This window comes from Heteronotia binoei, chromosome 1, assembly GCF_032191835.1.
Source record: "Heteronotia binoei isolate CCM8104 ecotype False Entrance Well chromosome 1, APGP_CSIRO_Hbin_v1, whole genome shotgun sequence".
Classification (NCBI taxonomy): Eukaryota; Metazoa; Chordata; class Lepidosauria; order Squamata; family Gekkonidae; genus Heteronotia; species Heteronotia binoei.
This window is the reverse complement of record NC_083223.1, coordinates 227,637,690-227,652,849: the sequence shown is the minus strand read 5'-3', so window position 1 is coordinate 227,652,849 and position 15,160 is coordinate 227,637,690. Positions and strand designations below refer to the sequence as shown.

The following is a 15,160-nucleotide window of genomic DNA, read 5'->3' as shown; positions in this document are numbered from 1 at the left end:
TGTGGGGGGAAGGAGGGGGGGAGAGAGAGGGAGAATAAATCATTATGTGCCATAACTTAAACAGCTTTGCCTTCAGAATGCTGTACTGTAGATCACCACTAGAGGTTGCTTCAAGAAAGACTGATTGGATCAAGGAACAAAAGTCTCATGCTTTTCGTATTTGAACTCTGCTTTAAGCTGTTTGTCTCTTACAGTGCAAACTATTGGGAAAGAATCATGCATTCCATACAACATGTCAAAAGAAAGCAGGTGATAAACACCTTCAAAAGAGTTTAATGACAGTCTCCCTGTAAAAGACAATTGTGTTAATATTTGATTCCCAGTATTACTTAAGGCAAGATCCAATATTCCCTTCTATTCTCCCATCTCTTCTCTTTCTCACCAAAAATCTATCTAGGAAATTGTATACAGCAGTGCTGTTATCACCAAAAGGCTCTTTTGACATTTCAAGGTCATTTAACTAGCAAATTGGATTAAAGAAACCTAGCCATCTTTACAATTAACTACTTGGACGAAGACACATAATTTAGGCATAAGTATCTTAATAACCACTTCCATTGTGTGCTGACTTGGAATTATAAATATGAGCTATTTCCCAGATGAAATAAAATTCAATTTATTCTAAATCATTTTCCCTTTGGGGCAAATTAACTGCAGTGTTAAGATCCATATTTAATACCTACAGGAGGGACAAAATATTAAAGTGCAAGGAAGTGTGTTGTTATAGTTTTATGCCAAAAAGATTTGCATGCAACAAATATAAACATCTATAACAGGGGTGGCCAATGGTAGCCCTCCAGATGTTTTTTGCCTACAACTCCCATCAGCCCCAGCCATTGGCCATGCTGGCTGAGGCTGATGGGAGTTGTAGGCAAAAAGCATCTAGAGAGCTACCATTGGCCACTCCTGTCCTATAGCAATTGCAATTAAACAGAAAATCATCAATACAAGTTAAACAAAGAGACAGACAGTTCTCTGGCTTCCAGAGCATACAATACAAAACGTGAAAAGGGAAATAGCTCAGCTGGCAGCATTAGAGAACATTTCGCATTCCACGTTTGGCTGGGGGTTCACCTGAATCCTGCAGCTCTTTAACAACTGATTAAGGACAGGGTTTTGTTCCAAATCCAACATATGTTCTTCATAGAGATCCAAAACAACCCATAATATCCAGCAGCATATTAAAAAAGAACTTCTTCCTGTGAAAACTTTCACTCATCTTTTCAGAGCAGGAGTGTTTGCTACCCAAAGTGTTTTTGTGGGGTTTTTTGCTGAAGCCCAAGTATACATAATGAGTTTACAAGCAGCTTCATCTGCAGACACAAATGAAAGAGGCCAATGGAGGAGCATTTCTGTATAACTTGTGCTGGTTCTTAGGCCACTGCTGTGCAATTGCTTGTTCTTGTTCTAAGATGGAGCTTGTGTGAGCAAGTGTTTCAGTGACATGCAAGATGTGTGGATCTCAAAGATATGCAAGCAATGAAGTTGATTCCTGTCAGTTCTTGCCAAATAAACTATGCTGAAGAAGGCGATGTCGTTTTTGCATTATCGTATAACATTTTCCACATGTATATTCTTCCATGAAGGAAAAACATATTTGAACCACCCAAAAGCTTCAAAATGTTCCAACTTATGAACAATTAAGAACAAAAAATAGCCCTTTTTAGCATATTGAGGGCTTGTGTTGTTTACTGAGATGGGGAAGAAAAATATATAACATTATGTGAACAAATGATGAATAATTTGAAATCTATACGTTTACCCTGCTAGAACACACCAAAAGGTTGAAATATTGATTCTTTATGACAATGAGCTGTATGGTCCATATACAAGAAATTCATATTTCACTCCATCAGTTTTCTAGATAGTATTGTAAACTGATCTGTGTACAAACTTTATAGAGGGCCTGTGTGTTAGGAAAACAAACTTCCAACAGTACACACTGTCCACCACTATGACTTGACAGGTAGGTGTCTGCTAAAATCCATTGTCTTGCTAAATACATTCAGTTTCTACTGCTAGCAACAATTTTCTTTTTAAAGTATTAGGATTTCTATACTGAAAGTTAACAATTCTGACAGCACACCTGAGTCATCTCCTCTCCAAACCCTTCTACTGTATTTGACAATTCCCAGCCTTATCAGGATCTTCTCCATCAAGTCTAATCCACTTCTTCTCAATTTCAACCTGTAGTATAAAACAAAGGAATTCAATAAGCCATACTTGTTTGCAACACCAAAATACACACAGACAGGAAGACAAAGTTACCTGGCAATTGTAACATGCTTTCTGAACCACATGTTTCTGTGGCTGAATGTCACACTCTATGCCCAGAGATTTCACTTCAGTTCCAGAAGCACATGCATCAGGCACAACAAATTGCACGGTAGCAAAGGGATACCAGTCAGAAGGGATTTCCTGATCAGACCCAAGTTCTAGCTTGTACGATAAACTGTGTGGATGATCTGGACCTTGAGAAGATAAGAGAAGGAAGTGTCATAGGAAAGCATTATAGGAATTGTTTTTAATCTAATAAAAATGTTAACTACTTACTCTCCCCATCCTTTGCTTCAAATTGCTCCCTTGGACCACTGAATATATATACTTGGATATATATCTGAATGTAATATGTGATTTCGACCCAAGGTTTTTGTTGTTGCTGTTTTTACAATAATCACATATGACACTGAATATTGAAAAATTTAGCAATTACAATTTTAACACAAAAAATAAGTGGAAAACACTCTCTCTGAAAAAGTTATTTCCCCTCTTCTCTTGAACAGGAGAGAACATCTATAAGATACCTGCTTAGATAGCATATGTATCACCCATTTTTAATTCAGATGCAGATTTAAATTAAGCCTCAGGAGAGTGACTAATATTTTTAATCAGGTGACATCTATGTTTGATGCGCATACTAAATAATCTACTGTTTCAGCCTCATCAACAATCCTGCCATGTATCACTCTCATACTTAGCTCCCACTCTTTGCACTATCATAATACAAAAACATGATAAAGGCAGCCACTATGGACTGAGATAAAGTTCAAGAAGTTTAAGGACTAAAAAAAAGCATAGTATAAATTGCTAAATATTACAAATTCAGTTTAAATTACTATTTCAGTGTCCTTAGAGTCACTGGATTAGAAATGCCACACTTAAAGCCCTGCCAGGCACTGTAGCTGGAACACCTAACAACGCATTAGAACTGTTGGCTCACTTAGGTCTACCTTTAAGTCTCACTTAATATAGGCTCACTTAAATCTACCTTTACATGAAGTTGAGAACCTGCAGCCAAGAAACTGGAATGAGGCAGTAATACTTGCAGAAATAACAGAAAAATCCAGTAGGAAAGTAATCTGAGCCTAAATAAGTGGGAAAAACTGAACCTGGATAAACAGAAAAATTAAACCTCGACATTTCCCCACATTTAAACAATACAAAAAAATAACTTTCCAAAGCAATCTGTTGTCCCTAAAGTATTGAGACTTCTAACAGCAACCCTGAAGGCACTGTAAAGGAAATATCTGACAATTCTGGTTGAACAACATTTAGTTATTTGTGGAGCCCAAAAAACCCTAATACTATTATATATTTTCCCCAGGTTTGGTATAATAATACAATAATATATATATATAAAGATCTTTGCTTATTAACTCAGTCCATTTTGATGACACTGCAAAGGCAGATAAAACAAAAACAATCTGGAGAGCTTTGTCACAAGTTGAATGGTAAAATTAGCTATAAACTTTCAGAAATAAGAGGAAAAAGTTTCTTAACACCTAAACATTTAAATTAGGGCCACAGTTTATTCTGGTTTCACACTTACAAGTTATGACCATTTGGTTAATAAACTGACTTGACGGACAAGTTTAGAATGTAATGTCCTTCAATGCAAGGAAAACCCATAATCTATCCCTTCCCCTGCTATTTTTACAATTAAGAGCTATCATTTAATTTTGTGCTCTAGCACAGGATTTGCCCAATAGCAGCAGGAATGAAAAATTATTTCCTGCACTTGGTACAGGAACTTTTAAGCTATTTGAAGCTTCCAGAAACTCCCTTGCTATATTTTCTAGGGATGTGCAATTCAGAAGCACTGAATATTACTGAATTTTATGATTCCAGATAGTCTAAATAATTCCTAATATTCAGAGTGACTGACTCCGATAGAAAGCAAGCTAGGCTGCTTGTTAGAGGAGGAAAGTGAATATCTAACTTCTTGAGAAAGAAAACAAGTATTCCTCAAACAGCCTGGCACCAAGGGTGAGGGGACTCAGAGCTCAGTATCCCCTCGCACCAAGGGAGGGGGGAATGGGGTGAGAGCAACATCTGTGCTATCTGCACATATGAAATCCTGAAACAGACACAGACACCAGAAGGTACTTCCACACTCGTCCTTTCTAACTGAAAGACAGGCATAGCTGCTTATATAATTCCCCTGACCATTTGCTGTGCATGCTGACAAGTCTTCTGTGTCCATTTCTACATTTGATTCCTTTTCTACCTCTTAGTGTGGTGATGGAAAGCATTGTCAGATTGCAGCCAACTCATGGCAACCTCCCTATAGGGTTTTCAGGACAAGAGATGCACAGAGATGGTTTGCCATTGCCTTTCTCTGCTTACTGCCCCAAGACACCCTTGGTGGTCTCCCATCCAAGTACTGACCAGGGTTGACCTTACTTAGCTTCCAAGATCTGATGAGACCAAACTAGCCTGTGCCATCTAGGTCAAGGCAGCCCTTAGTGTACATAATAGGAACAGAATAATGAGATCATAAATTTATATTAAGTTTAAGACTCCTTTGGGGGTATATATCAGACATAAGGATAACGTTTGCTAGATATTGTCTATGTAGGCACAACTCTGGTGTATGGGCTTTTTTGGGGGGGGTCTGTATTGTGTAGCAGTAGGATATGTGAGCTTGGTAGAGAAACTGGCTAGAGGAATATTGCTGGGCCTCCCTGAGATGCCCATTAAATCCACAGTACAAGGTATGCCATGCTTCAGTCTACTGTCTCTTTCTGTTATCCTTCTCTTCTTCCAATTGCTACTCCTGGACTGTGTTCCTCACTCAAATACACTGTACCCAGGGGGCTTTTAGGGTAGTTCCCACTTACCCGGGTCTGTTGCTCTATTCTGTCTGCCAGTGCTGCCCAGGTTATTTGCCCATTCCCCAGCGCCAACTGTCCTCCCCTTTTCTGTGCCATGCCCAATGCTCAAAATTCACAACGAGATTGCTGTCATTTCCTAATGCCTGGCAGCACTGACTGGCAATAGTGGGCTGTTGTGCAGTTTGCTGCATCTTCTCAACTCCTTGGATCTAGCACAGGCAATGGGAAGTTTGCTGTATCTTCTCAACTCCTTGGATCTAGCACAGGCAATGGGAAGAGATCAGAAGGCTTAAGGAAATCCTGTAAAAAGCATTTTGTCCTTTTGTTGTTTTTTTTAACTAGAAAATGGCTATTCCTATCATGTTTAAATAGAATTCTGGATATTCAGAAATTCCATATTTTTAAAATTCTGAATCCAAAAGGCTGATTCCAGATCAAGATCTTCTGCTAATACACATCCCTAGTATATTCCCTTGGCTAAAATATACTTCAGTGGATACAGATTTAAAGCAATCAGCTAGTGCTAAGTGCACAATCTGGAATTTTACCAGTGACCAAGGCCAGTGAGCTACATGGTTAGATTCCAGGTCAAGTCAGTCACAGATCTGGAAAAAGCTTGCAGGTTGCCTTAACTACCAAGTGCCCAACTGCCATATAAGTACCATTTCCCTGTAATGGAAATCCTGCTTTTGATTGTAGAGTGTTTTAGCAATCAGCAGGAATAACTTTTTCAAGTGACATTTTGGAAAAAAAGATCTGAAAATGAAATAACAGGAATACCACATTTTCACCATTCATATTTTACATAAATACACCCATTATACTCCTATCATAAAATTCCTTTGGAAAGCTCAGAAGCAGAAAATATGCAAGCAACAATTAGCTTCACAGACACCACTTCATCAGTGTAATGGCACTGGTTACTCCCAGACCATTTATTGGGCTGACTGATTTATAATATAAAGACGGGATTTGAAATCTGTCAGCACCGGAATTATTTTTGCAATGAGTACTAGACCGACAGGAAGGTTATATAAGTGACAAAACTAGTCCAGACCCCCTAAGTTTAGGACTATTTCCTCAAACCAAATTCATCAAATTTTGTATACAAGGTTCTTACATGCACAGACATTCATCTTTATGTCCTATTCTATCTTCTGTCCACACTATGATGCAGAATAGACTCTACCTCCCAATCAACTATGAACCAAGACATGTCTCAAACAGATCAGGTGCATCTAACAAGATGCCTGCAGAATTAGCTGGTTGCTTCTTAGCCTGTTAAACACACTTATTCTGCTGTAGACCATGAAGGCAACAAGACACAGGTTTTTCACCAAACCAAGTATAGATTTTCAAGCAAATCTCCAAAATCAAGAATGGATTATGTGTATTTGGCTTTGAAGGTTATTAATAGGATTTATAATCCTTATTTACCACTACAAAGATCTCCATTCTAGAGCCTCTGAAACCAACGTGAATCTCTGTTTTGGAGGTTTTGGAGGGACATGAGATGGCTCTTCATACAGAAAATTAGAAACTTGCTATTTAGAAAAAGCACCTATTTTAGGAGGCTAGCAATGTTACTCTGTAACAAAGAAAACAATGAAAGCCAAAACATATTATGACCAAGTATGTCATGTAAAATGGGCTTGATAAATATCAAAATCAATTAAATGAATGGTAATGGTTTTTGAAATACACAATGGTGTCATAAGGCATTTCATCTCCCCACTCTATCCCCACTCCCTACTATTTCCTCTTATCTTCCTTTGGCAATCTCATCCCTTTCCCTGTTTCCTTCTTCCTCTCCCATGCACCCATTTGCTTCTCCCATCTTTATCCACCACACCAAATCTTCAGCTTTCTTGCCCGCCCCCCCGCCCCGCAGCAACCTCTCCCCTTCTCTCCTATGCACCTAACCAGGCATCGTTTTGTAGAAAAATAGGTGGTGCTCATTAGCATAACATTAATATATGCTGTTGTCCCCACCAGCCAAAAGCAACTTGACACAAGAAAGGAGAGCCCCAGGCAAGCAAGGCCTACTTGAGCTGGCTAGAAATCCAGTCAGCCCAAGCAGGCCTTGCTTGCCTGGGGCTCTCCTTGACTGCCCCCCCCCCCAAGTGAAAAGGCTGGCAAGTCATCCACTGCCCAAAATCACATTTCAGTTTCTTCCCCCCTCCCACACACAAATCTTGGACTGAGAAACCAAAGCTTGGAAGGTTTAGTAATACCATTGTGGTTGCCTGGTAATCCCCACAACCGACTGCAGAGATCTCAGGATATAGTCTCTTGAAGTTTTAGTGGACATTCATGTCTTAAAGCCAAAGATATTTCTTTTATTATTTGTAGGGGTTAATCCTCCTTTTTATAGATTTCAGATTTTTCTGCAAGTTAGGCTGCCCTTGGATTTCTAGAAAAATTAGCCCATCAGTCCCTATAATCTCACTGTGTGGTTATTTGTATCCATACTTCAGGGCCCAGTTCAGAATTAGATGTAACTTTACAATGGGCAATCATCCAGACTGCAGACAAACAACAACAAAGTAGGCTTCTGCTGTGAAAAATGATTGATCTTTAGGATACTACAATATGACTTCTCAGGAACACATATTGTGTCAGAATCTGCATGTGTGCAATTTTCTGCAGTTAACAGAATAGATCTGGGGAAATTTCTTCCACTATTATTAGCTACATCATAGATACCTGGTATTTCACAAGAAACAGGTAAAAACAAGCCCTACTTTTAAAATGCCTTGCTTACTAAACTTGGATAAAAACAGGAGACTAGAGAGAATGGATAAATAACCAGGCAATTGAATTCCATACTCAGGCAATACAGTTGAAAAACAGTGTTAAGTACAAAGCTCAGTATCTCAAAAATGTCAGTTCCATGTTTTAAAAAGCAGCAAGGCTGTGTAAATAAGCTTAAAAGTGGGCGAGCAGGTAAAGTGTCAAAGCCCAGTAAAGGAGCAGCAGAGTACTTTCCAGAAATGTAATGCGAATCACAAAAAAGCCTTCCCTTGGCACTGTACTTCTTTTAGCATATAGTATACAAAACCCCAGTGATAAAGGTATGCAACATGAAACTAAGCATAGGCTGCCACACACTTGCATCCAGTCAACCTTCCTAAAAAAAGAACACTAGGAGAAAACTTCCTCTTTATTTCTGATTCCAAGGACATCATTATGACTTCCTGTAAACTAACTTTAATTCTTTACCCACTTTTTACAGGCTTTTGAATTCCCAGATGCACCTGACATCTGGAAACAGAATGTCAAATATATATGCAAATCCCAGATGGAAAGAGAACAGGGACTCCAGAAAAATTTCTAGATTCTTATTCTGCAAGCCCCTCCTCCACCATTAGTACTAGAGGGGAATGAAGGAAATCCTTTGATCCACACTCGGCCCTAAATACCAAATATAAAGAAAAATAGTCAATAGTCTTCAAACATGGATATGCTTTTCAAGAAGACAACATTATCTCACAAACTGAGACGTACAAAGCCAGCTTAATGGTACTAATTCCTTTTAACATAGCATCTATTGAAGTTGGCTTATCAGGCTGGTGTATTAAGGCATGGACAATTCTACAGCACTGGAATGTAAGGTTTGGAAATGGCATTCTTTCCCACATTCTAACACACTAGTATAACTACATGCAGAAGGCCCAGAATATCTTCAAATCCAATATCATAAAGTTATGTATTCCTGTACTTTACCTTCAATTAATATACCTGGGATGTCCACAAAGAGAGAATAGAAAGCAAACCCTCTTCACAACACTACATTCTATCATTTAAAATAATACTTTATAGAATAATATTTACTTGAGTTTTTATCTGGAAGTCTGTCAATCTTCCACACAACAGCTCTATAGGCACTTTCGTATTTGGCTGTTCCAACTGAGACCTGTATGATAGATTCAGATTCAATCTCTGTTAGAGAGCCAAGACATGTTCTTCTGTTCATTTTTGCTTTCAGAGACTTTTGCCTTTGGAGGTTCATAGTCCAAAGACTTTTAATCCATTGTGGAGGAACAGGAAAGTGTACCATGATATTCTCACAGTGGTGTTTCATAGAATGAGAATGCCTTGAAGACAGAGCAGATGAGGACATGTTTATGAAAGCCTGAAGTTCGACATATGCTCCCTGGACTACCACCAAGGCCTTGACAGAAAATGGAAGATCATGCTCATTATACTGTGTCCTGAAACGCATCAGCTCTAATCTACAGCCTTCTGGGGGCACAAATTTAATTATTCTTGTCTGTTCAAACTCTTCTTGTTTTACACATCCATGGAAAACATAGTCAAAAATGTCAATCCATTTATTCTCTGTGTCCTTCTCAAAATAACGGGCATCCCTCTTCCGGAGCTCTAAGTCATTCAGTGTCAAGAAGCACTCTGAGTTTCCATTCACAAAACTCAAGCAATAAATATGGGTTATAACAGCACTTTCAACTAGTTTCCCTTCAGCTCTAGTGATCCTCCCCCAAAAGTTGTCAACTATTTCCAGAATTATTTCCTGTTCTTCATAATATCTCCTTGGCTTTGAAAGAGCAGGAAGCTTCATTAACTCTTCCTCTACTGTTTCCAGGAAATCAGTGAAGTCATTATAATCAGTTGTCCCCAGCTTCAGCATCTGTTCTATTTCTGGTTCATGGACCACTTCAGCTTTGGGATGATATTTCTTTTTCTCTATATATGATACATGCTCTATCTTTACTGTATGGATTTTTCCAGTGACACTGCAATTCTCCAACTTGGGTTCTGAAAGTTTGCAAAATGGCTGTAGCTGGAATTCTTTGAAAGGTTTCTCAAGTCCCTTCTCATAGTACATTTGAAGAATTCCTCCAGGTAAGAGCCTAAGATATATGGGTCCCCACTGCCTTGATGACATCATATTCTTCTTTTCAGGAATCCTCAGCATGAAAGCCCATCCATCTTTTCTTCGATTCCTGAAGAGACTGTGTGGAACAAATGAAGAGGAGCCATCTCCAGTATAAATACATGGCATAGCTGTCAACGTTTTGTCATAATTTGAAGTACTAGTTTGCAAATGCTCAAGCCTCTTACAAATATAATGAAAAGATCCCTGATTGACGCTTTTCTGATCAGGTAACACTTCCTTTTCTTTGGGATAGCAAGTATTCTTTTCAAGGCTTACATCCTTTCTGTGCACATCACAGGTGGATGAAGACACAGGCGGTGGATCTTCTGACCAAAACGGACTAGAAAAAGCGCAGTCATTCTGAATATACTGGAAGAACATTTGTGTTTCTACAGACTCTTGCAGTTTATTTGAGACTTCTTGTGGAACTGCATTTGTACTATCTGTTGACTTAGGGACAGAGGTATCTGAATAATCCTCAATCCAAGATGTACCAGTCAGTTTTTGAGAAGATGGCCCGGCTAATGGGACATCAAGATTGGATGACATCTCTGGAATAGAATAAAGAAGGTGAACTCCTGATTTGAGAAAGCAGGGGCTCACAGGATACTCTTTGGTAGGTGTGCACAGTGGAGAGTTACTAGGTGGTCCAGGAGTAACATAATAATCCACTAGAGGAGAAGAGAGAGGAGTGGTACTGGAGGACGAAGACTGACTTGAGTCATGTATCTTAGGCAGAATGAGATTAAGCCCATTTGCTCTGCAGGCACCAAGATTTCCACCTGCCTTCTGAGGAGACTGGAAAAGGGGGTCATCTTCAAAAGTAACCCAATTTGCAGGATTTGTAGTAAACATCTTGTTGCAAAAAGCTGCAGGAACTCAACTGAAGCGTCACTTGCGAGTCATCTGTTCAAAACAGAGAAAATAAAACAAAGTAAGGGGGAAAATCCAGCTCTTTTTCCATGAAGTCATATCTATACTATACATTTGGACATAACTTCAGAAAAAAAAAAACCTGGAAATTACTTGCAAAGAGATGGGAAAACCCTTAAGAACAAGCAGCTGCATGAAACTAGTACTCCTTAAATTCAATGACCATAATAATGAAACTGGCTTAAATTTATAGTGTAATCGCGTATTCAGTATTGATGCACCTGTAAACTTTGCAACTTTCTCATATTCCTAACAGGTGAGCCCCACCCATGAAAAATATCAACGTTCAAAAGGAAAAAGCTAGTTCTGTGCCATATGTGCCATAAAATGTAATGCAGTGGAGATATAAACTTTATAAAGGACACAAACACAATTAAATTTAAAAAAAAACACCTTAAACCATGCTTAAGAGATTAGCACTCTTGCAATATTGTGTCTATTTAACAGTCTCTGATAATTGACACCTCTTGCTCTGAATTTTTGCATTAAAATCTGGAGACAATGCCTGTGCTGTAGCAATCTTTAATATACTGTTCAGGTGTTGTTCAGGTGTGCTTCTGTAAGTTGCAAACCTACTTTTGTTTTATTGACATTCATTACAGAAATCTAATGGTCAACACTTTGAGCCTAAGACCCAGAGAACATGAAATGGCTGGACATTGCAAGCTTTTGTACATAAGATGCTTCATGTGTTGGTCAAGAACATGTGAAGGCACCATGACACAGAGTGAAGGTTATTTGTTATAGGTTATAGCATTGGAGAAAGTCCAGAAAAGGGCAACTAGAATGATTAAAGGGTTGGAACACTTTCCCTATGAAGAAAGGTTGAAACGCTTGGGGCTCTTTAGCTTGGAGAAACATTGCCTGTGGGGTGACATGATAGAGGTTTACAAGATTATGCATGGGATGGAGAAAGTAGAGAAAGAAGTCCTTTTCTCCCTTTCTCACAATACAAGAACTCATGGGCATTCGATGAAATTGCTGAGCAGTCAGGTTAAAACGGATAAAAGGAAGTACTTCACCCAAAAGGTGATTAACATGTGGAATTCACTGCCACAGGAGGTGGTGGCGGCTACAAGCATAGCCAGCTTCAAGAAGGGATTGGATAAAAATATGGAGCAGAGGTCCATCAGTGGCTATTAGCCACAGTGTATATATATATATATACACAGTGTATATATAGCCACAGAGTGTTGGACTGGTTGGGCCATTGGCCTGATCCCACATGGCTTCTCTTATGTTCTTATTAGTTTGTCTGCAAAACTATAGTCTTCCCCAGAGAAATAACTACAACTCCTATAAGGCAAGGCAAGAATACAAAAACAGCAATGTATAGTAGTCAGTATCAGCCTACTTATATGGGAAGTCTAGGCCAATAGAGAAAATAGAGGCTTTGCTCTGTAGCTCCTGTGTCTATTTTATTATTATTATTATTATTATTGAGCCTAAGACCCAGGACTAAGCAAGCCTGGCAAAGTAAGCCGAGACACAGAAGGAAGCAAGAGAGGGAGAAGAAAGCAGATGACAGTTAGTTGTTTGGGGACCCGATAGGGGCCCTCTGGGGGCCTGATTCGGCCCTTGGGCTGTACAGCTGACACCCCTGGTTTAGTCAGTAAACACAGCAGCAGGGCGTATTTTCTTCACAGCAACTCCATTATAATATAATCCTTATGCTTGCCAATTTCGTTATAAGATTCTTATAATACAATCCTTATGCCACTCAAAAGAATTAGTTATCACTTATTCTTGTACCTAGCAGAATAATGAGTCACTAGTTTTTAAAAGGAGACACTCAAACTGATAAAAACTCCCTTTACAATACAATCAAAGGATGGACTTTGTATTCTGCTTCAGAATCTTAAAAGATTTCTCCTACCCACAAGTGTCATCAGCATTCCTTCCTCTCAGCAAAACAGCATGTTTCTTAGGCTGGGGGAAAGTGCATCAGCTTTATCTTACCATCAAGCAGGGCTGGAAAATCCCATGCACTTAAACCAGGAGTTTTATTCTATCAGCTATTCTCTAGCACCCAGACCAGGGAAAGGTAAAGGAAAGCAGGGAACCTGCAAAACCACTGATCCATTCCATATTGCTACTGGAAGAATAAATAGGCCAGCTCAGATGATTGCTCAGACTATGTATGTAAAATTTCCAGAAATTTTGAAGCCAGGAGAAAGTTTTTCTTCTTCTCTATTTTCTAGAAACAACAGAAATTATGGGGGAAATTGAAGGATATGCTATACCTGCTGTCCTATCAAGCCAAACTAATTTTCTTGCTTTAACAGAACATATGAACATATGAAACTGCCTTATACTGAATCAGACCTTTGGTCCATCAAAGTCAGTATTGTCTTCTCAGACCGGCAGTGGCTCTCCAGGGTCTCAAGCTGAGGTTTTTCACACCTATTTGCCTGGACCCTTTTTTGGAGATGCCAGGGATTGAACCTGGGACCTTCTGCTTCCCAAGCAGATGCTCTACCACTGAGCCACCGTCCTTCCCCTAAAATGCATCATTAATAACATTCTTGGAATATAAAATTGCAATATTTGACATACTTGTGGAATTTAAAATTTACAAATGCCTTAGTTTTCTACAAGCAAAACTGCAAATATACCTAGTGATGAGAAAACCACAAACTGTGCTACCCTTAGGCCATATACCTTAATTTTTGGTAACTGAAAAGTAGAAAAAAATAGGTGTTAAAACAGAAAACACAAGCTTTCAATTAAATAACAAAATATATTGTTTGTTCAGAAAAAAAGGATCACACAAAGAGTCAATAATAATATCTGCACAGCCAGATATAGTTACAGCTAGCGGCTGTCTTCTTCCTAATGTAGTTACTGGTTAGAAAGAATTCCGTTCTCAGTGAAACTATCAAAAGTTTTCTCTGAGGATTTGGTGCTGCTTCTGCCCCACCTCCTTCTGATGTGTTTTTCCTCCAGCAAGGTAGGGCAATAAGCTACCCAATCTGTGGGTCTATATATCATATTGGTTTGAGGAAGAAGTGAAAAGGTCAACCACAAGAGAAGAGTCAGGTCAAAAGGGCCACAGAAACAATATAAGCCCTGCATGCTACCCTCATGAAGATCACGTATCCTAGGTGCAGAAATGCATTTCAGATTTAAGAGTTGCTTATGTTTACAGTACACCCACCTTATCTTCAAAAGCATTTTACTCACTCTAAAAGACAGACTATTTCACAGGAGTTATTTTCAGTACAACCCAAATTTCCAATTTTTCCATTAGAAAAACTGAAAAGGGGGCCTTGGGGGGAAAAAACCTCTTTTTCTCCAAGCCTTCACATATCTAGCCCAGACTCACACCGATGAACATTCTCTGCATGAAGAGCAATGATAGATTTTGTATCCTCCTACAGAATCAGACGGATTGTGATAGAAGGACATGGGCAAATCCTTCAAATCATGCTCACATTCACTCTCCTCATCTTTATGCACAGAATACTTGGTTTAGGAAACTTGAATCATAAGCCTATTTTCCATGATGTTCAGATGCAGGTACTGAGGCAAATCAAGGTCTTCCAAATCAAGACGCTTTCAACCAATTTTCACATGTGAGGGAAAGAAGGAAGGTATGTGCAAGCATGACAAACAAACCAAGTTGGTATTTATCACTTATAGAGTTTCTGACATGCCTGGATGCAGTCAACAAAAGCAATACTGAAAGTAGCATACTAGTGGTTGACAAAAGATTAAGAGGTTTATATAGATAGATCCAGGTGGGCAGCTGTTTTGGTCTGAAGCAATAGAACAAAGTAGGAGTCCAATAGCACCTTTAAGACCAACGAAGTCTTATTCAGGATGTAAGCTTTCATATGCATGCATACTTCTTCAGACAAGGAATGAGGTGCAGTGAGCAGAGCTACATATAACTGGTGGGCAGTGGTTTAGAATGCAAAGTGGTACAAAATTAAAATCCAATGGCAAATAGTGTAATTAACAAATTGAAAGAACATATGATCTGTATAGTATCTGCATGGGAAACCAACAAAAGGTAATAAAAGCTGTCTGTTAGTTGCCCTAGTGCTAGCAAGTAGGGTTAAACTAAGGACATGTTTTTTCTTAAAGATTTTTTTTAAATATGTGGTTTACATATAATATACATTTCTTACAGTCATTTGCACAACAGCAGCAGTAACAAAAATCAGATTGCCACCACTAGGTATATTGTAATGACTGGGAGTAGGAGGTAGGA

At 38.9% G+C, this 15,160-nt stretch overlaps 1 protein-coding gene across 1 annotated transcript in view; it reads right to left on the bottom strand.

The window, feature by feature from the left end:
• Positions 1-714: 714 nt before the first annotated feature.
• The window catches only part of STON1 (stonin 1), a 30,384-nt gene continuing 15,938 nt past the window's right edge, over positions 715-15,160 (bottom strand). Inside the window, exons 2-4 of the mRNA XM_060248915.1 lie at positions 8,949-10,917; positions 2,269-2,471; positions 715-2,187 (exon numbers count right to left, since the gene is read on the bottom strand). Of these exons, the coding sequence (XP_060104898.1) occupies positions 2,113-2,187; positions 2,269-2,471; positions 8,949-10,866 (2,196 nt within the window). The 5' untranslated portion in view covers positions 10,867-10,917 and the 3' untranslated portion in view covers positions 715-2,112. The remainder of the gene's footprint in view (positions 2,188-2,268; positions 2,472-8,948; positions 10,918-15,160) is intronic.